At 40.9% G+C, this 25,000-nt stretch overlaps 1 protein-coding gene across 1 annotated transcript in view; it reads left to right on the top strand.

Moving 5' to 3' along the window:
* Window positions 1-25,000, top strand: part of tnfaip2a (tumor necrosis factor, alpha-induced protein 2a) — a 389,724-nt gene that overhangs the window by 28,331 nt on the left and 336,393 nt on the right. Inside the window, exons 14-15 of the mRNA XM_080453849.1 lie at window positions 1-29; window positions 579-4,012. The exon at window positions 1-29 is cut by the window's left edge and continues 93 nt beyond it. Of these exons, the coding sequence (XP_080309975.1) occupies window positions 1-29; window positions 579-729 (180 nt within the window). The 3' untranslated portion in view covers window positions 730-4,012. The remainder of the gene's footprint in view (window positions 30-578; window positions 4,013-25,000) is intronic.

Here is a 25,000-nt window from a genome sequence, read left to right as displayed (position 1 = left end):
ACGCTGGCCAGAGACTACCCTGACCTCAGGTCTGTCTGTCTGTCTGTCTGTCTGTCTGTCTGTCTGTCTGTGTTTTACTGAAGTAAAAGTATCAATACTGTATACTGCAAAGTACTCTGTTACAAGTAAAAGTCTGGAATAAAAAATTTACTTGAGTAAAAGTACAAAAGTATTGGTGTCAAAATGTACTTAAAGTACCAAAAGTAAAAGTACTAAAATGTTTGAAAATAGCAGATCTACAAGCTCACAATGCGTCGCGATGCGGCGCGTTGTGAGCTTGTAGATCGGCTATTTTCAAATAGCATAGGTATAACAGGTATTAAAGTGGCTAAAGTATGTTTTAACAGTAACAGTTTATATCTGCAAAGTAACTAGTAACTAAAATTTCAAATAATTGTAGTGGAGTAAAAGTACAATATTTGCCTCTGAGATGTAGTGGAGTAGAAGTAAAAGTACTGAAAATTGGAAATACTCCAGTAAAGTAAAAATACCTCAACATTGTACTTAAGTACAGTACTTGAGTAAATGCACTTTACACCACTGGTTACTATGTATCATTGTCTTGTCCATTGTTGCAGTGCTCGTCACGTGTCGGCGCTCCTGTCCATCAAAAGCACCCTGTCCTCCGCTGACCTCAGATCCATCAAACTCAGTGTGGAGGAGATCCGCCCATCGCTCTGCTCCACCAATCACAGCCTGCCGTTCTTCTCCAAAGTCACGGTCAAATAAGGGACGGGCATCAAAACATGAAGACACACAGCATGATCTGCCTGCCCGTCTGTCTGTCTGTCTGTCTGTCTGTCTGTCTGTCTGTCTGTCTGTCTGTCTGTCTGTCTGTCTCCAAATTATGAACTGTGCTTATTAGAGCATCCTCAGATTTACTGTAGGGATTAAGTACCATACTTTGTTACAGTACTTAACCACCTCAGCCCTATGTATTGTACTTCATCACACGATGAACAGCGGAAATAGCAGATCTACAAGCTCATCACACATAGCAAAAGATGTGAATGATGGCTATAATGGCGTGTCCCAAATAGGGTTTCTGGTTTAGCTGTTTACTATGAAAAGCACTTTGTACTTTTGCTTTTGATACTTGAGTACATTTAATGTGAGCTACTTTAAAGGAGTGTTCACCCAAAAGATGATTTATTTTCTGTCAATTACACGCCCCATGAAGCCTTGAATTTTCCGAGATTTCTTAGTTTTTGTCGCATTCCTAAGCCAATAATTTGATGAAGATTTTATCAAATTATTGGCTTAGGAATGTAACAAAACAATCTCCATGAATTCAAGGCTTCATGGGGTGTGTAATTGATAGAAAATAAGTCATTTTAGGGGTGAACAACTTTTTGGGGGGTTTTATGACCTCAATTACACCCCAAAAAACGGAACTTTGAACATTCAGTGGATTTTCTGTGGTCTGGGGTTTTTCAGTTAAAACTTTTTATACACGTTTGAAGGACCATGACAAAGCCTTTTGATGGGTTGTAAAACTGAATGTCATGAAACCTTTAAGTGATATGACTATGGCTTTTACTGGAGTCACTTTCAAGTAATATATATTTACTTTTACTCATGTAAGACTTTCAAGTTCCCCTGTCCCTACAGAGCAGAACATATGTTGTGACGTAACGTGTTCATCTATGTATCAACATGAATCAGCATTATCATTCTTACTGTTTCATTGTATTGTGTTATTTCATATGTATTGCTGGTTCTGTTAGAGTTTTTACTGTATTGTTTAGTGTCTGGGTAGCCAACCCGATCGCCAGAGGAAACGTTCTCATTGAACGTTTTTCAAATTCCGTGCATAGACAACTGGAAAACCCGAAAATCCGTGCATAGCCGCCTCGCATCTCCCCCATTGTGACTAAACCATTTAGGAGGCGCACAGTCTCAAGGGAACTGTCGCCACGTAAGGGACCACCGAGTGAGCTAAAGCGAGCGAGTTGCCGTCCCGAACGTTGCGACGTTCCCTTGAGCCTACTCAGCGCTGTTTGAGTTACGTACCGATTGGCACAGAATCGTACATTTTGTTGTGGGGACTGCTCTGCTTCCGGGTTTTTCCGGGTTGCAACTGGTTACGCCCACCGTGGGACTCGCCGTACATATGCACGGATTTTCGGGGTTTTTAGGTGACTATGCACGGAATGACGTGAACTGGATCCGTGCAATGTATACTAAATTATTTGGCGATCAGGCTGGGGTAGCTTAGTTAATAGGATAGGATAGAAAACCATTTAAGCATTTAAATTCAATCTTAAGACCCATGCTTTCAGTTCTATCTCCTTGATTTTTACTTTCATTCTATCAGTTTACTGTGAGTTACTAGTTGCCACAATTTTCAAATGCTTCCATCATACAGTCTGGAGATTGGAAGCTCTGAAAATGATCAAGCGATAAATCGGATGTGACGCCTCTTCCCCGCTTCCGTTTCGTCTTTACTGTCGCGCAAATGTATCCTGATATAAATCAAAATCATTGAAGCATATATAGCTTGCTGCGTAGCAAAACTTTAAATTCAAAAATTAAATATATTTTTGTGAACGGAAATAACGAACAGATGACGGATTTCGGGAGGTGTAGTTCCAGAGTCCAGACTCTATAGCATTCAGAGATTGAGGAATAGTTATCTGGCTACATGAGACTACTTCGTCTGCTTTATTAATGACTATCATGTTGTTGATAAGGCTGTCTCTCACGATCATGAAATGTTACTTGACGATTAATTGCTGTACAATTAATAGCAATTTAATTGTGTTTTTGACATTTTAAAAATTGACAAAAAAAGCATGGGCAGATATGACAAATAACCTAAATATGCAAATGTAATACTTTCCAATAGCAGATCGACAAGCTTGTGAGCTTGTTTGTTTTGAAAATGTTGGACCTGTAAAAGTATCTCAAATAATTGTGCTCAGGGCGTTCATATAATGATTGTGCATGCAGGCCTCGTTGTTGCTGGTCATCCTTGATTGGAAAGCACTTTTGGTCAGCTGCTGTTGCTTTTAAATCTGCTATATAAATTAATCTTGATTTTACCCCTAAAAATATAACGAAATAGAAAATAAAATAATATCAAATCAAAGTCCCAGGCTTATTTTGAGATTATGGCTGCAAGTTTGGGTTTGATGCTCATTAGGAAAGGTTGCTTTAATTGTTAAGAGATGCTTAGTTCTATCCCTGAAGGCCTGACGACAAACACATGGCTGACAAATTCCTGGAATTCCCATCTGACTGCCAGGAGTGGGAGTCGGATGGGCACAGCCCCACACATCTCTACCATTACATCTGGGACCCAGCCCGGAGCAGTGTTGCCAGATTTTGTGAGAGAAATGAGCAACCAGGTCTAAGAAAACAACCCCCAAAGGAGGCCACTAGGCCAAATGAGCACTTTAAGCCTAGGTACTGTATACATCGGCTATTTGAAAATAGCCAATCTACAAGCTTGTAGATCTGCTATTTTCTAAATAATCTAGAAATAAAATGTGGAATATTTGGATGATTTTTGAAACATTCTGACAATACAAATCTGGTACGGAGCTCCCTGGCACAAAACATTTTCAGATGGGGGTTAGAGACAAACACATATTAATTTGGGGGTCCATGACATGAAAATATTTGAGAACCACTGGTTAAAATAATAATTTAAAACTTAAGTCCAAATAAGCAACTACACACACACTAATAAGCAACTGCAACTTAACAATTAAGCCCAAAAAAACGCAAGCAACATAAAGAGAAGCCCAAAGTCGCTTCTAATAAGCAGACATGGCAACACTGCCTGGGAGACGGAGTTGAAGGAGATCTGCCACATGGACCCTGCTGAACCGCCTACTGCTGGCTGCTTCAAATCATCTTTGAAGAAGTGGGGCTTGTTGGACTCAAATGTACTCAAATGTTTTACTAAGTAAAAATAGCAATACCACATTATAAAAATACTCTGTTAGGGCGCGCTCTCACCAAAAGTTGGCTGGCCGCTGTTAAACGCAGGTTGTGCACGGCCACAGTTTTTTGCAGCCAGCGGATTCTAAAAAACGGGAGTGACGCGCCTGTCACTCACTTTCAGGACCCTCCCCATAGCCCGCACCGCCTGCTGCCTTGAGCCATAGATATAGAAACCTAGATACCTCATTGGCCTCTGCAGTTCATTGTAATGACTGGTCTCTCAATACAAGGCTCTTCCGGGGGCTGTTTGACTACTGACCAATCACATCACGTTAACTACTGGCCAATCACAGCGCGTCTAACTGACTAGTTGCTGCGCGGCTGCCTCTTAAGAAAAGACCCACCCCACCTGCCTCTGATTGGCTTACCGAACGCCCCCTTCTGTGACGCACACGGAAGTTTCCAGCTTGCCCCCGGAAGCATAGAGGAAGCGGAAGTGCGTCCGAGATGCCGACGCTTCAGAGCCAGAGGAGGCGTCTACCTTTATATGTCTATGGCCTTGAGCACCATGGTGCTTCCTGAGTCTTGGGACGGTCCGCCTTCGACTCACCCGATTGGACAGAGGGAGAAAATCAGCTCCTGCCTCCAGCAGTTTTATGCTTCCAATGGACAAGTCGCGTAGAGCAGATAAACGCAAGGTCTGCGCGACAAGCGGGAAAATCCGCTCTTGCGTGAATCCACACATTTACATTGACAATGCATTGGCAGATTCTGCCCCAGAGGTAGCCATGGTTCACATGACGCTTGTATACAAGCGTCATGGTGCCGAGTCCCCCTGGTCTAAAGTTGTGTTCGATTTTTTCACATTGCCATCTCTCACATAAACATAAACGTTCAGATTTCAAATATAAAGTGCTTACCACCTAGCCACGGATGTTACAAGGCGACGCGAACCGCGATAAGTACTCGTATCTCCCATATTGTTCAATAAAAAGCATTTTAATCCCATCGCCGGCCATTTTCTTTTTTCTTTTTGTAATGTATCAGAGTGCAATACACCTCCCAACCATTAGTGTCGCATGGTTGGAAGCATCAGAGAAAATTTGGAGAAAATGGCCGGCGATCGGACTAAAATGCTTTTTATTGAACAATACGGGAGTTACGGGTACTTATCGCGGTTCGCGTCGCCTTGTAACATCCGTGGCTCGGTGGTAAGCACTTTATATTTGAAATCTGAACGTTTATGTTTATGTGAGAGATGGCAATGTGAAAAAATCGAACACAACTTTAGACCAGGGGGACTCGGCACCATGACTGTCATGGTATGACAGTCATGTTTCAGGGCTACCCCAGAGGTAAAATAAAAGTGCGGTGAGAGCGCGCCCTTACAAATAAAAGCCCTGTGTTCAAAATGTTACTTGAGTAAAAGTACAAAAGTATTGGCATTAAAATATACTTAAAGTACCAAAAGTAAAAGTACTACATGTTTGAAAATAGCACAGTGTGAGCTCGTAGATCTGCCATTTTCAAATAGCCTATGTATACAATATGGCTAAAGTGGTTAATGTATGTTTTATAACGTAATAATTTAATCTGCAAAGTAACTAGTAACTAAAGTTTTCAAATAATTGTAGTGGAGTAAAAGTACAATATTTTCCTTTGAGATGTAGTGGAAGTAAAAGTATTGAAAATTGGAAATACTCCAGTAAAGTAAAAATACCTCAAAATTGTACTTAAGTACAGTACTTGAGTAAATGTACTTAGTTACTTTACACCACTGCACAGGGGATGGCAATTGCCACCCTAAAGGCGGTTACACACCGGCGAATATGCGAATATACGCAAAATTCTGACTCGTTCCGAATAATTAAAAGACGCTTTTTCGCTTAGCTTTTTCGCTCCATGTACGCTTGCATTGACTTTATAAGGTTTTTTTTTTAAACGTATTATTCGCATGAAAAAATCGCCCCGGTGTGTAAGGACCTATAGTGTTCACATTTAACCTCAAATTCATTCATTTTATGCATATTTTACCCAAGTTTGATTTTCTTTTTTGGAGATTAATCTTATTTCAGGTCAATGCTGAGTGTATCTCAATCCATGACCATCCATCTACATTTGACATGTTATAGATATGTGTGTTTTTTGTTTGCAACCATACATTTATTAATCATTTTCAACCTGGCATCCCCTATTTTGGGCGTGTCATTATAGGAAATGGGGCTTAAGTGGTAACTTATGTTTGCCTCCCCCTATTTCTCTTTGAACTGACGCCTGTGCATCATGTGAGTGCAGAGAGCTTGAGCAGACTGGTCTATGTCTTCTTCCAAGTGGGACCAGAGAGGAGGGGCGTGGCTACACGCCATTGAGCTGGGGAAGAAGAACTTTCATTTTGACGCCCCTTTCATTTTCTCTTCTTGTGTCTGAAAGGGATTGGTTCATTTTCTAACTCTCCTTTAATGTGGCTGCAGGGCCTGAGGAGGCGTATGTATTCATGCAGAGCCGGCCCTTCCATTAGGCAGAGTAGGCCTAGATCTGTAAAAAAAAAAAAATTGAAAAATATTGTGTTAATGTCTCTGTACTGTTTTATAGAACACATCATCACCATCTGTTTTTACGTCTGGAGACCCCTGTCCAGGACAGGCTTCAGACACGCCTACTAATGAGACTTGGTTCTGAACCCATTTGATTTGGCGTTAGGAACCCGTTGCGACCGCATGCCTTGCTGACGTCGGCCCCAGGCAGTAAAAATAACTCTCGAATTTGCTCGTTTGTAAGTATTTGAAAAACTAAAAGTTAGGTGCGCCCCATCAATGCACCCCTCTCTTTCATACGTTTTTGGTTTCGCCCAGCCATGTGTATCCAGACGGCTCTGCTTTCAGTTTCAACAGTGTGGCAAAATCAGAGTAAAATTAACTTTGAGGATTTTTACTGTGTTCTACCTTCTCGGTTTTTCACTCTCTATGGCAACACGGAGGATGTACAGTATAGACAGGTTTCTTGTTTACAAACATTAGTGAGTGTGTGCTCATTGTGACAGAGGTCTTTTAACTCCAGTTGGTTGCCTAGTTCTGGTCCACGTTAGAGTTCTCCTTGTAACGCTATGGACCACGCTAGTTGCCTCCCATTTCCTCTCTCTCTCCCTCTCATAAATCTCATAACGTCACAGATGCAAATAAACATAGTGTTACATGAAACAGGTGCAGTCACTATGTAGTGTGTCCTCAAGAAGCACCCTAAATGTCTCTATTGAGACCAATCGCACCAATTTCAGAGAGTCCTGAAGTTTGTTCCATTTGTGTGGAGCATAATAAATGAAAGCAGTCTTTCCTTGTTTACTGCTCTTACGTGGACTGGTATAGCTAATGTGTGTTTGTGAACTTGTTGAATGTCCAGTTACCTTTGGTTCTAAAAGCGAGGATAGGTACAAAGGAAGCGTACCACACAAGGCCTTATAAATAAATAAAATACAATGTTGCTCTCTACGAACTGCGAGAGATGGCCAACCCACTTTATCATATAAAATACAGTGATGGGTGTGATAATCATCGCCAGTAATAAAACGTAGGGCACTGTGGTAGACTGCTTCAAGAGGCTTCAGTGTGGAGAGTGAAGCATGCATGTACAGCACATCACCATAGTCAAAAACAGACATTACAACAGATTGAACATTACTACCAGTCTTTCTACTGGTAAAAGAAAAACAGAACCTGTTTCTGTAGAGGAAACCAATCGGTCCTCTTAATGTTTTGGTTAGGTTCTCCACATGAACCTTAAATGAGATCTTGGCATCTAGCCAAATGCCCAGGTAATTATAAGATGTGACCAGCTCAATTTGTTCACCTTTAAGAGTGTAAATACCAGTACAGGGATTTATGTTGGGAGACCTAGTAAATACCATGCATTTTGCTTTGCTGGAGTTCAAAACAAGCTTAAAGTGTATTGAGCCCTTTGAAACCTCTCTTGCGTTGTAGCTGTCACAGTGCTATGACCTGGTCTGAAATCTGACTGTTGAGGTTGGAGTATGTTATGTGAGTTCGGGAATGCACGTAGCTGGGAACTGACTAGGGATTCAAGGATCTTGGCTAGACAGCACAATTTTGATATTGGCCGATAGTTATTTAAATCTGACTGATCACCACCTTTATGTAGTAGGAATTGAGCCTTAGGTAAGTGTTAAATAAAAAATATGGGCAAGCGGTGAAGCAATTATACATGCACTAAGATGCAGTAGATATGGGGTAAGATCATCTGCAACCTTTGACTTCTTAGTGCATATTTGTGAAAGTGCAATTCAAACTTCAGAATGTGTTACTGGTCTAAATGAAAAGCATGGAGGGGGCAAGTTGAGTGAGTTGTCAGTGACTGATTCCCCGCCATGATCTGATGGTGCTAGAATGACAAACTGCCTGTCAAATAGATGGCCAGATAATATAAATGCTGGTTAAAAGCATCAACGGCAGGTAAAATCCTTCCTAGGGCACCAAATTGCTCAAGGCCGGCACTGTATTCATGTCATGTTATATGAATGTTGTAATGCATTCATTGTTATCCAATGGCTTAGGCAGGCAATGGTTCTCAACCATTTCACGCCGCGACCCCCCAAAATAATCATGTGAACTGATGTGACCCCCCACCCTGACAAGCACTTGGAATTGTAGAGTTGAGGCATTCCATTCAGTTTGACTCGGTATACACAGATAAATATTGTGAAAGTAGCTGATCTACATGCTTAGATTACTTTCCACCACTGACACACACACACACGCACACGCACACGCACACGCACACGCACACGCACACGCACACACACACACACACACACACACACACACACACACACATGGTAGAGATTATGAACGCCTGTTTGAAACTAAGTTGAGGAATGTTCCGCAGACACACAACAGAGCTGTTTGAGTTGAACTGCAGCTCCGCACTGCAGACAGTTGCTCACAGTTGCTAAGACACATTTATTCCCATTTTCTTAACCACTTGTCTTTAATGCTCTATATTTAGCGAAATTGACCTGAGTTGGCGCTGCGCATTGGTGCGCTCTTTTATCCCTCTACACCACCGTTTCCCATAGTCCGGTGTTTTCGCGCAACATTTTGATAGAATCGTGCACTTTACGAAAAAAGCATGAAATTTGGCACACAGTTAGAGCATGCCATAAGGAACATTTTTGGCTCTAGGGCTTTTAGATTTTTCCCGTGGTAACCATGGCAGCCATTTTCCAAAATGGCCACCACCTATTATGTTATTTTACCAGTAACTGATCAGGTTCTAGACCACCTAGGATCTTGATTCTGGTGACTAATCCTACATTTCCAAGGATGAGGAATACACTGGTACTATTTACAACATGTTCAAATGTGCATGCATTATGCAAAGCATCTCCTGCTGCAGATTTGCCACAGAAGAAGCATCTCTCTGTTAAATGGGGTTCATTTCTAGTGCTCTGACGGGTGAACCTGTGGGTTTCTGGATCATCTGTGCACCAATCGCATCAGTGACACGGTCCTGCAGATTCCTCCTCTACAACATCAGGAGGATTCTCCCCTTCCTCACGGAGAAGGCAGCCCAGGTGCTCATCCAGGCTCTTGTCATCTCCCGCCTGGACTACTGCAACTCCCTCCTTGCTGGTGCTCCGGCATCAGCCATCAGACCTCTGGAGCTTGTTCAGAAAGCTGCGGCTCGTCTGGTGTTCAACCGCCCCAAGTTCTCCCACACAACTATCCTTCTCCGTTCTCTGCACTGGCTCCCCGTAGCGGCTCGCATTCAGTTTAAAACCCTGGTGCTAGCCTATAGGGCAGTGAAAGGATCAGCTCCTTCTTACCTCCGGGCTATGGTCGATGCCTACACCCCTGCCCGACCACTTCGGTCTGCCACCTCGGGGCGACTGATTGCCTCGTCACTCAAGGGTCCTTCTGGTCGATCGACACGGTCACGGCTTTTTTCTGTTCTGGCCCCACAGTGGTGGAATGAACTTCCCACTGATGTCAGGACAGCAGAGTCACTGCCCATCTTTCGCCGCAGGCTGAAAACCCACCTCTTCAGGAAACACTACCCTTCCTCTTTGCCTGGCCTACTTGTTGTTAACTAGTTGTACGAACTCTTGTTTTATTTTTGTATTGTTTTATTGGATCTTGTTTAGTCGATACACTTATTTGTTTTAGCTCGTGCTCATTTGATTTTGCTATTTTGTCTCATCTGTTTAAGAAAGTAGGTAGCTGCCTGAAGTCAGAATGCTGCCTCAATGCCCTGACCCTAGGTATGCAATTGATCTTGTCAAATGCTGTAAGATACTCAGCTATGGTCTTGCATCCTGCCCCATCTGTGCCACGTGCTGAATGAGCTGGACATTTCAGCATCTCATTTGTGTCTTCCTGACACAGAACACATCGTTTGGCCATTGTTGGTCAGCTGAAATAATACAAATGCACAAATTAGGTGTTACGAGGTGTATGCAACTCCCAAAAGCTCCAGGCTACTAACAACATATTGTACAGTACAGTATCATTGTGACATGCAACACCATCAAAACAAACAGCAGCAGATTGTGATGTAGTGATGCCGGTCCCACGTAAGCATCTTAAATACATTTATTATTTTCTTCACCTTAATCTTAATCTTAATGAACTGACAAGGAAATCCTGGGAACAGGGGGTTTAAATACACACAAGGTAACTGGTGAGCACAATAAGTAATTAACACTGGGATAGGCTGACAGACTAATTGGACACAGGTGAACCATAATTGCTAATGACAGGACTGGTGAGACAAGACAGGTAGCAACTACTAAGAAAAACGGGAAACACTAGGACATCTCTACAAAATAAGGTACACAAGTGTAAATCAATACCTAACTAAGACACAATGAACAAAACATGATTTCAAAATTAAAGGAACACAACTGAAAAGTAAAATACTAACTAAAACTAGTAAACATGGAACTCAAGAAAACATAACAGGGATACAGAACTGACACGGATCGTGACAACAGCACACATTGATTTAAATTAATAATTCTACAATTGTATGTTTTTAGTTTTATTTAATTCACTGAATGGCAGATATGTAGTTAAGTAGTTACTAGCATGTTGTAAATAGTTCCACTGTATTCCTCATCCTTGAACATGTAGGATTAGTCACCAGAATCAAGATCCTAGGTGGTCTAGAACCTGAATTATTGGTAAAATAACAGAAGATGGAGGCCATTTTGGAAAATGGCTGCCATGGTTACCACAGGACAAATCTGTGATGGCCATATAGAGACACACGGCCGGAAGCGGAAGGCCTACAAATTCACGCCCACTTTTGAGATAGCGCCGCTACTCGAGGTCCGTTACAACGATGAACTACAGCTGCCAATGCAATCCCTATGAGAGGATATGAGAATTAGCCTACTTTTAAAATATTCTTACATTAACTGGAGACGATATTGATTTAAATAAAAATATGTTTCCAAATGTATGGAGTGTCTTTGTCAACATATCTTCTTGTTTTCTTAATAGTTGATGTGTTTCACATTTAATTTGCCACTTTAACGAGTTACCCATAATGTTAACACAGCAGAGGCGAGACGGCAGACAGACACGTCGCATTTCAGTGACATCATTGTCTTTACGAGCGCCGAGCGGTGACCAGTGGCGTACCCACTGTAGAGGCAGGACAGGCGGTCGCCTGCCCAACTAAGATCTCGCCTTCCCTAAAAAAAACAAATAACCCGAAAAGGTGTCAATGCGTGCTTAATGTCCTCAAAGTCACGCATCCAACAAGCTTTGAATTGAGCAGATTGGACCTTCTGTTCCAGAGACAATGACCAAAACATCTTGATAACGGCCACTTTCGCCAGTTTTCTGGGCATTGAAAACCTCAAGGGATGCGTCCGTGACGTATACACCATGCGACCACTTAAACTCTAGATCTCCGATGCTAGCGGTTTTGACATACTGATGGAGTATATTATAGTATATTGTGGGTAGTATATCGAGATGGCAGATATGGGACATTAAAAAGGATAAATTAAACAAATGGGACACTTTATTAGAACACAAAAAAAAACGCTACAGCTTCAGTAGTTAAAGGTAGGGTAAGTGATATTTTTGGGTTAAAACAAAAAGTATTTTGTTAAAAGGTTAAAGCACTATATTCTGATAGTAATCATTGCTATAGAGTGTTTGTTCAGTAACAGGAGTCTCCATGTCTCTCCAGCTCTTTAATAAACAGAAAATACATTTTCCGGTAGGTGTCAAAATCTCAGCCAATCAGGAGAAAGTACCCATTTTTAAGCTTCATTTTTATAGTGTTCCAGTTCCAATTTTGCCTGCTCATTTCTTAGTGTCATCACTTCCAATTTCACTTGTTTAATCTATATCCTGATTGAGTTCTCTATCCTGATTGGATAAAATTGGAAATGAAACTGAAACTGAAACGAAAATGCATTTTCTGTTTTATAAAGAGCTGGAGAGACATGGAGACTCTTTATATGGACAGGACACTCTATAGTAACGAGCACTATCAGAACATAGACCCATTTTGCAATTATTGCAAATCACTTACCCTACCTTTAACCAGTGAAATTACAGTATTTTACAATGCCTCTCATAGAGATTGCATTGAGAGCTGCAGTTCATTGTTCTAACGGACCTCGAGTAGCGGCACTGTCTCAAAAGTGGCCGTGAATTTGTAGGCCTTCCGCTTCCGGCCGTGTGTCTCTATTCACCTGTTTCCTAGGCTTTCCACTTCCTGTGTGTTTTCCACTTCCTGTCGATTTGATCCAATGAATCTGGTCATATGACTAATGATATCCAATGAAATCCGACAGGAAGTGGAAAACACACAGCCTAGGAAACAGGTGAATAGCCAAAAATGTTCCTTATGGCATGCCCTAACTGTGTGCCAAATTTCATGCATTTATTGTAAAGTGCACGATTTTTGCGCGAAAACGCCGGACTACCAAACAGTGGGTGGTTGTGGACAAAATGTTATGGGTAAATGATCTCCCTTTTTTTTGTTTCGTAAACATTTAGAAATAAATACATATATTTCAAAATATTTCAAAAAGTTAAAACAAAAAAATCACAACTTTTCATCAATAAAAAAAAATCCCACATTTTTTAAAAGTATTTAATAAAGAAATAAATCTAATAATTGCCATTAAAAAATATATAATAATAATAAGTTGTGCGTTGTGAGCTTTGTGCCGTGTTGTGAGCTTGTAGATCTGTTATGTTTACTAGTTTGGGTCTCGGGCAAACGTCTAATTTCTCTTTTGGGTCTTGAGCTAAAAAGTTTCAGAACCAAGCTCACAACGTATCACAATGCGACACATTGTGAGCTGTGCAATGCAACACACTGTGAGCTTATATGCTGTAGATCTGTTATTTTCACATACTTTTGTACTTTTACTCTATATAACCCTATATAACAGAATACTTTTATTAGACCCTCCAGAAAAATGCGATTATGCGATCACATAATTTACTGCATAATCAGCAAAATGGCGCATAATTATGCGGGGGTAATGCTTTTTCAAAAAGGCTGCATCGCATAATATGCGCATCGCATAATATGCGCATCACATCGCATAATATGCACATCGCATCGTATAATATGCGCTTCGCATCGCACAATTCCACATATTCCCCAACTTCCCGCAATTTCACCGCATAAAATTGCAAAAAAAACTGCATATTTCACTGCAAAATCAAGGATTTCAGCCCGCATAATCAAGAGTTTTAGCCTGCATAATCAAGGATTTTTGCCTGCGTTTTTCTGGAGGGTCTATTTTATAGTGTGGTATTGCTACTTAAAAGACGACTTCATCCATTTTAACCTTATCTTCATATAATTGGTCCTCACTAATGCTCATTATAATATGGTACCATGTTTGACATCATCGATGGGGAATCCAAGCAAATAGAAACTTGCATGCTTTCTATTCCTGTTAAAGGAGAGATACGGTCATTTTAAGTGTTATCTTTGATGTGTCGCTAATCACTCACCAACATAGAAAGGGCCGTTGAGTTATTCCAGAGAAGCCCCTGTCATCCAGTCTGGCGACCCCCTCCATTGGCATAATGGGATCCGTGTGTAAGAGTGAAAATCGTCTATTATATATATTTTTTCTACTACCACTCATCGTGGAGTCTCATGATACTCAAACATGTGCTGAATGTCGCGCACGAGCTACCGTTCGTGCAGAACGAGATGGCGCTGGTTGCTTGTTTCTCTCACAGACGCCAGGTTCTGTGCAAAAGTTCTGTCTCTTACACACGGCTCCCATTATGCCAATGGAGGGGGTCGCCAGACTGGACGACAGGGGCTTCTCTGGAATAACTCAACGGCCCTTTCTATGTTGGTGAGTGATTAGCGACACATCAAAGATAACACTTAAAATGACCGGATCTCTCCTTTAAGTTAACATGCTATTAGCCTAATGGAAGCCATTGTCACTGATAGGCAGGTTTCTGAACTGTCCACAGCCCTCCTCTGAGACACAGACTGACTGAATTGTTATACAATTGTTATTACAATTATAGTTATGAAGATAGGTTGAAAATGGGTGAAGTCGGCCTGTAAGACCCATTAAAACCGGGTAAGCATCTGTGTCATTTAGCTATACTGTCCTCTCTGTCAGGTGGAAACCTTATATGTCCAAAACTGTTACTTTTCAGGATTAAAATTCAAAAGTAGCAAAAGTAGCAGATCCACAAGCTCAAAACGCATTGTAGAAATACTCTGTTACAAGTAAAAGTGCAGAATTCAAAATTGACTTGAGTAAACGTATAAATGTATTGGTATCAAAATGTACTTAAAGTACCAAAAGTAGAAAGTACTCATTATGCAGAATGTGCCATTTCACAAGTTTTCAAATGTATAAAAATCGTTCGAAAATAGCATCTACAAGTTCACAATGTGTCACATCGCTTGTAGATCTGCTATTTTCAAATGGCCGAAATGTATATAGGGCGGAGTGGTTAATGCATGTTTTGTAATAATAATCAAAATCTACAAAGTAACTTTCAAATAATTGTAGTGGAGTAAAAGTATAATATTTGCCTCTGAGATGTAGTGGAGTAAAAGTAAAAGTGTACTTAGTTACTTTCCACCACTGGTGCCTGTGTGCCAGGCCTGCCCTCTGGAATGCTGATCCAGCCTTATTTACCAGTAAAAGTTTCTGCCCTGTGTGTTTGTTTGCACATTGTGTCTAATCATGCACACACCTGCCCCTACGTGGACCAGTGGTGGAAAATAAAAGTACTACAATGTTTTACTTAAGTAAAAGTATCAATACTGCAAAGTAGAAGTACTCTGTTACAAGTGAAAGTCCGGAATTAAAAATGTACTTGAGTAAAGGTACAAAAGTATTGGTATCAAAATGTACTTAAAGTACCAAAAGTAAAAGTACTAAAATGTTTGAAAATAGCCTAGGTATACAGTAGGGCTGAAGTGGTTAATGTATGTTTTATAATAATAATAATATTATAATAATTTATATCTGCAAATTAACTAGTAACTAAAGTTTTCAAATAAAAAAATTGTAGTGGAGTAAAAGTACAATATTTGCCTCTGAGATGTAGTGGAGTACAAGTATAAGTATAGACAAATGGAAATACTCCAGTAAAGTAAAAAATACCTCAAAATTGTTACTTTACACCACTGGTAACAGTTTCTGCCCTGTGTGTTTGTTTTTGGCTAAATGGATCTAGATGTGATTCCCCTGTGGAACTCTGCTGCCCTCTGGCGGTGTAACTTTACTTTATACTTTTTACTTTATTTGTTTATTTAGACAGGACAGAGCATATTAATGAACGTCACATGAACGTAAATACACCGGATTTAGCAAAGATGCTAATTTTCATCTGCAGTCCTCACACAAAACAGAAAAACAGAAAAACAATAACATCAGAAAACAGACAAACGGTGAAATACAATTACATTACATCACATAGCCTAAAAAAAACTAAAATATGATCACAAATGGTTGCAGCTTTGGTTTTCAAGCAACCATCTTTTCACATTGAATTTAAAAGATGGAAATGTAGCACAATCCCTTATATGTAGAGGAAGGCCATTCCATGCTACACAACCCTGTACTGAGAGGACATTTTGACCGAAGGTTGTTTGCCGGTGCGGCACTTCACAATCTCCTCGAGTGGTTGCTCTGGTACTGATTCCTCTTTCAGGCTTCCTTTTAATGAATTCCCTTAGGGGGGGCGGGCACAGACCATGTAAGGTCTTGTATATGACCCCAACCTGTTTGAACTTTTTGAAATTGTCGAAGCTAACAAAATTGAGCCTCCTGAGTATGTTACAATGATGATAAGAGTGAGGCTTCCTGTCAAACACCTTGAGCGCACTTTTGTAGAGCTGTTCGATGGGTTTTAGGATCGTCACGCCTGTGCAAGACCAGTTTGTAAAACAGTACTCAATGTGTGATAGGATCATACAGTGAAGATACGATCTGGCAGCTCCAACTGTCAGGAAGGGTCTAATTTGTTTAAAATTTTGAAGGTTGAATTTAATCGTATTTGTGACTTTCTTCACATGTTTTTTAAAAGTTAGGGTTGAGTCTAGTATGACTCCGAGGTACTTGAACTCTGGGACAAGTTCAAGTTCCTCCCCACCCAGAAACACATTTGAGGACTCCAACACAACTGGTCTTTTGGAGAAGGCCATGCAGACTGTCTTTTTGGCATTCAGGAGCAGACATGAATCTATAAGCCAGTCTTGAATGCTTGTCAGAGCTGAGGTTAAGATTATTGACACCTCTGCATAGCTTTTACCATGGGCAAGTACAACGGCATCATCTGCATACATCTGGACATGTAGATTATTACATACTTCAGGTAGGTCATTTATGTACAGTGAGAACAGAATTGGACCTAGTATTGAGCCCTGGGGGACACCGACCGAACAGGTGTGGTAGGGGGATTTAACACTGTTTACACTTACACACTGTTTTCTGGTGGATAGATAGGAACTAAACCATTGTATAGCTTCTGGGGAAAAATTAAAATGTGTTAATTTGGACAGGAGGACCTGGTGACAGACGGTGTCAAACGCCTTCTTGAAGTCCAGGAACACCGCCATTGCACAGGGAGCTCTGTTCAAATCACATTTCAATTTTTCTATGAATAGGCAGTTTGCTGATTCAGTGGAGTGAAAGGCCCGAAACCCAAACTGCATGGGATGCAGTGGGGTGTGGCCTTTGTCTAGATGTTTGATGATAGATTTGACAATCCACTTTTCAGCCACCTTTGATATAACTGGTAGGATGCTTATGGGTCTATAATTTGATATTTCAGTTTTAGCGCCAGATTTGTAGATTGGTGTTATTACCGCAACTTTCCATTGAGAAGGAACAGTGCGTTGTCTGTTGGACAGATTTACCAGATGTGTGATCGGTGCCACCAGAGCATCTGCATTTGTTTTTAAAAAGTTTGTATCGAGCCCATAGGCATCCTTAGCTTTTGATGCTTTTAGTGATTTGATGATGTTTGCCACCTCGGTTTCCGTAATTTCCTCCAGATTGAAGATGGGGAGGTCTTTTTGGACAGGGCGGGGTACAAACTTTGATGGATTAAACATTTGTGTTATTTCTTTGACAGAGTTTAGAAAAAACATAATTAGGGTACTAGCAAGGGTTTGGGGATCTTTCACCAGGGTGTTGTCTATTTTTAGTTCTAAGCTATTATTGTTCTGTTTGTAGTATTTACCTGTCAGTTTGTTTATGCACTCCCAGACTTTCTTACCATTTCCTTTTGCACTCTCTATGATATAGGTGTAAAATTTTGCTTTTGCCTTCCTTAGGAATTGGGTGACTTGGTTTCGTACATGGGCAAATTTCTGTCTGTCAGTTGTTAAACCAGATTTTAATGACTGTTTAAGTAGTATATCTCTTTTTTTCATAAGAGCCCTGCAATTTTCATCAACCCAGGGTAGGGTAATTTTTTGCCCTTTCCTTTGTCTCCTCCTCCTGGTGAAAGATTCCATTACACTTTGTATTTTGGACAATAAAATACTGCATCCCATTTCAATATCATCACCACATGTGTAGATGTCATCCCACTCAACCCTTTTTAGGGCAACCTCAAAGCTGTGTTGTAGATTCTTTGGGATGGTGCTGACCATTGGTTGGGGCTGGGTTTTATTGAACCGTTGTTTTGAAAGTTTTCTGGCAAAAAATATTATATTATGGTCTGACAGACCTGTTAGGAAATTATATGTTTTGGTGATTCTTTCCACTTTGTTGGAAAACAGTAGATCAATTCTAGTTGCTGAGTGGCTAGTGATTCTCGTAGGCTGCTCTATCATTTGAGTGAGATTGTAGTAATCTGTTATTTGTTTGAGATTTTTCCTAATCTTCTTGTCATCCCAATTTACATTTATGTCACCGATTAATATTACCTCTTTGTTAAAGTCACAGGCTGTCAGAATAGATTTTAGTTGCTCATAGACTTCAACCTTGGCTGATGGTTGGCGGTATAAACAGATTAATGTAAAAGACATTTCAGCTGAGAGTGTGATTTCCACACCGACACACTCTGCCTTGATCTCATTTGGCCATGTAATCTGTCTACACTCCAAGCTGCTTTTTACATAAAGCAGGGCCCCCCCACCCTTCCCTGTTGTACCTCTGTCCCGTCGGAAGACATTGTACCCGGGCATGCTTACTAGAGCATCTGGGGATGATTGGTTCAACCAAGTTTCCGTCAGTCCCAAACAGTCAATGTTTGAATTTACAAGCAGGTTTTCAATTTCATTTTTTTTGTTCTTCATACTCCGAATGTTTAAGTGGCCGCAAAACAGCCCTTTCGGTTTGCACCAGGGGTCCCACACAGTTTTAGCTTGATTTAGTGTCTGAAAAATATTGGTGGATCTGTGCTTTTTGAATACCGGGTTCCTGTGTTTTACCTTGGTGGGAGGTTTCGACGTGGGGGGAGGGGGGGTTGGGGCTTGAGGAGGTGTTATGCCTTGATCCTAGGGGGATGGGGGTGATGTAGGCCCGGTGTCCGGCAGCAGCCCAGCTCCGCAGCAGAGACTTCTGGGCTCGATGGTCCCAGTCCCTGGTAGTGCAGTGTGGCCGCTGGTAGATATCTCCACTCCGGGGCAGTGTAGGCCGTCTCGGGGTGATGTAGGCCCGGTGTCCAGTGGCCCAGCTCTGCAGCAGAGACTTTTGGGTTCGATGGTGGTCCCGCTGTCCTGCCCCGTACTTCCGGATATGGTGGTGGTTCCGTACTCACGGGGCAGCGGTGGATGGTTGACCAGAACCAGTGGTCTGGCTCCGACCCAGAGACTTCCAGATATGGTGGTGGTGGTGGACTCGTTGTTGTCCCGCCCCGTACTTCCAGACATGGTGGTGGTTCTGTACTCACGGGGCGGCATAGGTCTTGCTGGGTCGATCCCAAGTAGCCTCCTGAAAACCGGGGGGGTAGGTGAAGCCATGCGAGCAACTCGTTGGCAGCTTGGTGTGGTTGCAGGGGCTGTGCGAGCCAAGCTAGCGTTTGTAGCCAGCTGTTGTTGTTGATGTTAGCCCCCGTAGCATTAGCTCCATTGAGTTCTGTCGAGTCTCCTAGAACCGGATTTGGACCGGGACATGGGTGGATGTCCCCTGACAGCAGCAGGCATATTGAGATGAAGATTCTGCGGTCTCCGCTTCCCTTCACAATGAGGGGTCGCCATGCACGCCGTAGCAGTTTATCGTACGTCGCTGCATATCCAAAGCCAGGGTGTTTGGCTGTCGTTATGTCCTCGTCAGGAATATAGAAGTTCGGCAGGTTCAACTTTAGCTTCGGTTCACTCACTGTTGTCTTGACTTTGAGGGATGAGTCGCGTGAGCCCTGATACGCGACTATAAATATGGATACCATTATTAACAGTATAATAGTATTTCCAAGCCCCCAGAGTTGCTGAGAAACATTGAAGCTGCCACCCCAGTGGCCAAAGCTGGAACTGCAGGTGGGGAGAAATACATGCACGCGCAAAACATGCTGAGAGATATTCAATCCTTCAATCCTTGACACACGGGCTGCCGTAGAACGCAAAAAGGACACTAGTGCGCATGCTCATAACTCTATGGGGGTACAAAATCAAACCAATAATTCTACTTCCGGCAGGTTTCCGGGTGCTTCAAAACGCCACTGAGCACATTCATTGAAATGATAGCTGGGGGCGGGGCAATCCGCCCTCTAGTTATATTATACCTCTATGAGTATTTCCCTGTTGTTGTGAGGAGCGCAGCACAGACGCTGCTGCTACCGTCGCACCTCGTTGTCGCCGCATGATGACGTCACCTCTCTCTCTCTCTCTCTCCAACTCACTCAACTCACAGTCACAGCTAATCAGCAACTGTTACTTTGGGGCAGTGGTGGAAAGTAACTAAGTACACTTAAGTACTGTACTTAAGTACAATTTTGAGGTATTTGTACTTTACTTAAGTATTTCCATTTCTCAATTATTTTACTTCTACTCCACTACATCTCGGATCCAAATATTATACTTTTACTCTACAATTATTTGAAAACTTTAGTTACTAATTACTTTAGATTTTGATTATTATTACAAAACATTATTACAAGTACATTTTGATGCCAATACTTTTGTACTGTTACTCAAGTAGCCTACATTTTTAATTCCAGACTTTTACTTGTAACCGAGTGCTTCTATATTGCAGTATCAATACTTTACCTTAAGTAAAGAATGTGAGTATTTTTCCACCATTGCTTTGGGGCAGTATCACCACTGTCAGGTGGAAACCTTGTATGTCCAGAACTATTACTTTTCAGGAAATGTAAAAAAATTATCTGTGTTCCAATAGGCTCTATGCACAGCAGCCGTATTGGAAATAAATTGGGCCTCTTCTTACTTCCTTCACAGGTGTTGCCAATGATACTAATTGCAGCTCTGTTCCATTCTGGTCAAACAGAGTCAGGGTGCTGACATTGTTGCATATTGGCTCACTGGAAACACTTGGGGGGTTCCAAATGGCCCCTTAGGCCTACGAGTGTGTAAAAAAAAAAGGCATGGGTTTCCGAGGCTAACGAGTGTGTAACTCGAGTGTAACGAGTGTACAAATGGAACCAAATGGATCCTTACAGGTCAAATTTGGTTCCATTTGTACACTCTCAGAGTTATGGGGGTCCCTGCAATTAAAAGGTTTGAGAACCACTGTGCTACACGAAATGGAACAGAGCCTTCATCAGTATCATTGGTAACACTGTGAAGGAAGTAAGGAAGAGGCCCAATTTCCTTCCAATATGGCTGCTGTGCATAGAGCCTATTATCCAATGTAGTTATTCACAAGCTCTTCGTAATACTTCTCATTGGTTCAATATTTATAAACGCGCGCGCGTGCACACACACACACACACACACACACACACACACACACACACACACACACACACATTTTCACTTTTAAAATGAGCGGTTAATGAATGCTTTGTAATAATAATGAAAATCTACAAAGTAACTAGTCACTAGTTTTCAAATAATTGTAGTGGAGTAAGGGACCAGTCGAAATTTACATAAGGGGGGGCATGGAGGAAAATAGGGGAGGGTCATGCCTTTCTAATTTTGGTCCAAGGGAGGGTCAGCTAATTTTACTTTGAATCCAAGGGAGGGTCATGCAATTTTGAATTGATAAAATAGTCCGTTTTTTATATACCTTTTTAGTACAGCAGAACAGTGGTCAATGACCCCTCTCCATTTCAAAGGATACAAAGAATTCAAATCAAGTAACACCTTGTCTATTTAGAATCAATGACGGTCGTTAACAAGCCATCAACGCACAGCGAGTGTGAACGACCCAGTCAAATCTATTCAGCGTCTTAACGATGGTGGTTGAACAATTAAGCAAAACTTCAACAGGCGTTATTGGAGAGATGCATTATAAATAGGCCTACTATAACTGGATATTCATAATCATTTGAAGTAATTCTGTGCATGTGATTAATGTGGATCTATATAAGCCGTTTCGCGGATACCGCCATCTTTGAAGTACCCGAGTGCATTGTGGGTATGCGCAAAGCATTCTGGGGTCTGAAAGGTCCCCCTCCGCGTATCTTTGCTTTGAGAGTCTTGGATTGCACTGCAATGACGCCAGGATGTCAGACACGGAGAATCAATTCAATCATTTAACTGTTTGTCAATTAAGACAGTATTTATTAGACCGTGACATTGTAGTGTCAAAGACATTAAAAAAAGATTTAATTGCCCGTTGCCGTGCAGCATGTCTTTTAAATCTCCAACCTAAGGCTTCACCAAAAGAATATGAAAAAGAAATACAGAACCAGAGGCAGTCCAAATTAATTTTAGATGGGGGTATTATTTGCCTACCTGATCCTGATACCTTGCAAAATGGTTGGGAAGACAGCCCATCAAGCTATCCAGATATGTTACAGAGTGGTATAGAAACCTACTTTGACAAAAGTAAGTATAGTCTCAACAGTGGTGGAAAAAGTACTACATTTTTTTACTTAAGTAAAAGTATCAATACTGTAATGCAGAAATACTCTGTTACAGGTAAAAGTCCAGAATTCTAAATATACTTGAGTAAAAGTACAAAAGTATTGGTATCAAATTTAAAAAATGTACTTAAAGTACAAAAAGTAAAAGTACTCATTGTGAAGAATGTCCCATTTCACCAGTTCAAAATGTTTTTAAAAAATCTTTGAAAATAGCAGATCTACAAGCTCACAATCATGAGCTTGTAGATGGGCTATTTTCAAATGGAAAAATATATATAGGGCTGAAGTGGTTAGAGTATGTTATGTAATAATAATCAAAATCTACATAGTAATTAGTAACTAGTTTTCAAATAATTGCAGTGGCGTAAAAGTACAATATTTGCCTCCGATATGTAGTGGAGTATTAGTATAAATACTGAAAATTGTAAATACTCCATTTAAGTTCCTCAAAATTGTACTTAAGTACAGTACTTGAGTAAATGTACTTGTAGCCACTGTAGCCTATTAATAAGAATCAGCCTATCACAGTTTGCTGCACTTCATTTTGTTACTGTCTTGTTCATCAATAAATAGGCAACTCTTTCAATATATATTTAATCACCTATACATTTTAGCTCTCTGTCATGTATGAATTTAGTAATGTAGCTGTAATCATCACCAACTAAATATGTGTTTTATTCTCTCATAGAAAACCGTGCAATTGACATTTTAACTGGTGGTGCTGAGGCTTTGAGGGATGGAAAGTCCCTTCACATGTCAGACCATGTTCATAATGTGCAATACCATGGCGTTGGTGAAAACGTGCCCTATTGTCTCCTGAGGGCCACTGTGATAAGGGAAACCAGCATCTCTCTAGCACCCTATAAATGTTGGATGATTGTCCACAAGTCAAAGGTCCTGCAATTAAAAGGTTTGAGAACCACTGTGCTACACGAAATGGAACAGAGCCTTCATCAGTATCATTGGTAACACTGTGAAGGAAGTAAGGAAGAGGCCCAATTTCCTTCCAATATGGCTGCTGTGCATAGAGCCTATTATCCAATGTAGTTATTCACAAGCTCTTCGTAATACTTCTCATTGGTTCAATATTTATAAACGCGCGCGCGTGCACACACACACACACACACACACACACACACACACACACACACACACACACACACACACACACATTTTCACTTTTAAAATGAGCGGTTAATGAATGCTTTGTAATAATAATGAAAATCTACAAAGTAACTAGTCACTAGTTTTCAAATAATTGTAGTGGAGTAAGGGACCAGTCGAAATTTACATAAGGGGGGGCATGGAGGAAAATAGGGGAGGGTCATGCCTTTCTAATTTTGGTCCAAGGGAGGGTCAGCTAATTTTACTTTGAATCCAAGGGAGGGTCATGCAATTTTGAATTGATAAAATAGTCCGTTTTTTATATACCTTTTTAGTACAGCAGAACAGTGGTCAATGACCCCTCTCCATTTCAAAGGATACAAAGAATTCAAATCAAGTAACACCTTGTCTATTTAGAATCAATGACGGTCGTTAACAAGCCATCAACGCACAGCGAGTGTGAACGACCCAGTCAAATCTATTCAGCGTCTTAACGATGGTGGTTGAACAATTAAGCAAAACTTCAACAGGCGTTATTGGAGAGATGCATTATAAATAGGCCTACTATAACTGGATATTCATAATCATTTGAAGTAATTCTGTGCATGTGATTAATGTGGATCTATATAAGCCGTTTCGCGGATACCGCCATCTTTGAAGTACCCGAGTGCATTGTGGGTATGCGCAAAGCATTCTGGGGTCTGAAAGGTCCCCCTCCGCGTATCTTTGCTTTGAGAGTCTTGGATTGCACTGCAATGACGCCAGGATGTCAGACACGGAGAATCAATTCAATCATTTAACTGTTTGTCAATTAAGACAGTATTTATTAGACCGTGACATTGTAGTGTCAAAGACATTAAAAAAAGATTTAATTGCCCGTTGCCGTGCAGCATGTCTTTTAAATCTCCAACCTAAGGCTTCACCAAAAGAATATGAAAAAGAAATACAGAACCAGAGGCAGTCCAAATTAATTTTAGATGGGGGTATTATTTGCCTACCTGATCCTGATACCTTGCAAAATGGTTGGGAAGACAGCCCATCAAGCTATCCAGATATGTTACAGAGTGGTATAGAAACCTACTTTGACAAAAGTAAGTATAGTCTCAACAGTGGTGGAAAAAGTACTACATTTTTTTACTTAAGTAAAAGTATCAATACTGTAATGCAGAAATACTCTGTTACAGGTAAAAGTCCAGAATTCTAAATATACTTGAGTAAAAGTACAAAAGTATTGGTATCAAATTTAAAAAATGTACTTAAAGTACAAAAAGTAAAAGTACTCATTGTGAAGAATGTCCCATTTCACCAGTTCAAAATGTTTTTAAAAAATCTTTGAAAATAGCAGATCTACAAGCTCACAATCATGAGCTTGTAGATGGGCTATTTTCAAATGGAAAAATATATATAGGGCTGAAGTGGTTAGAGTATGTTAATGTAATAATAATCAAAATCTACATAGTAATTAGTAACTAGTTTTCAAATAATTGCAGTGGCGTAAAAGTACAATATTTGCCTCCGATATGTAGTGG

The sequence above is a fragment of the Gymnoscopelus braueri genome (genome assembly GCF_963280865.1).
Source record: "Gymnoscopelus braueri genome assembly, chromosome: 16".
In the NCBI taxonomy this organism is placed as follows: domain Eukaryota; kingdom Metazoa; phylum Chordata; class Actinopteri; order Myctophiformes; family Myctophidae; genus Gymnoscopelus; species Gymnoscopelus braueri.
This window is presented reverse-complemented; position numbering and strand designations above follow the sequence as displayed.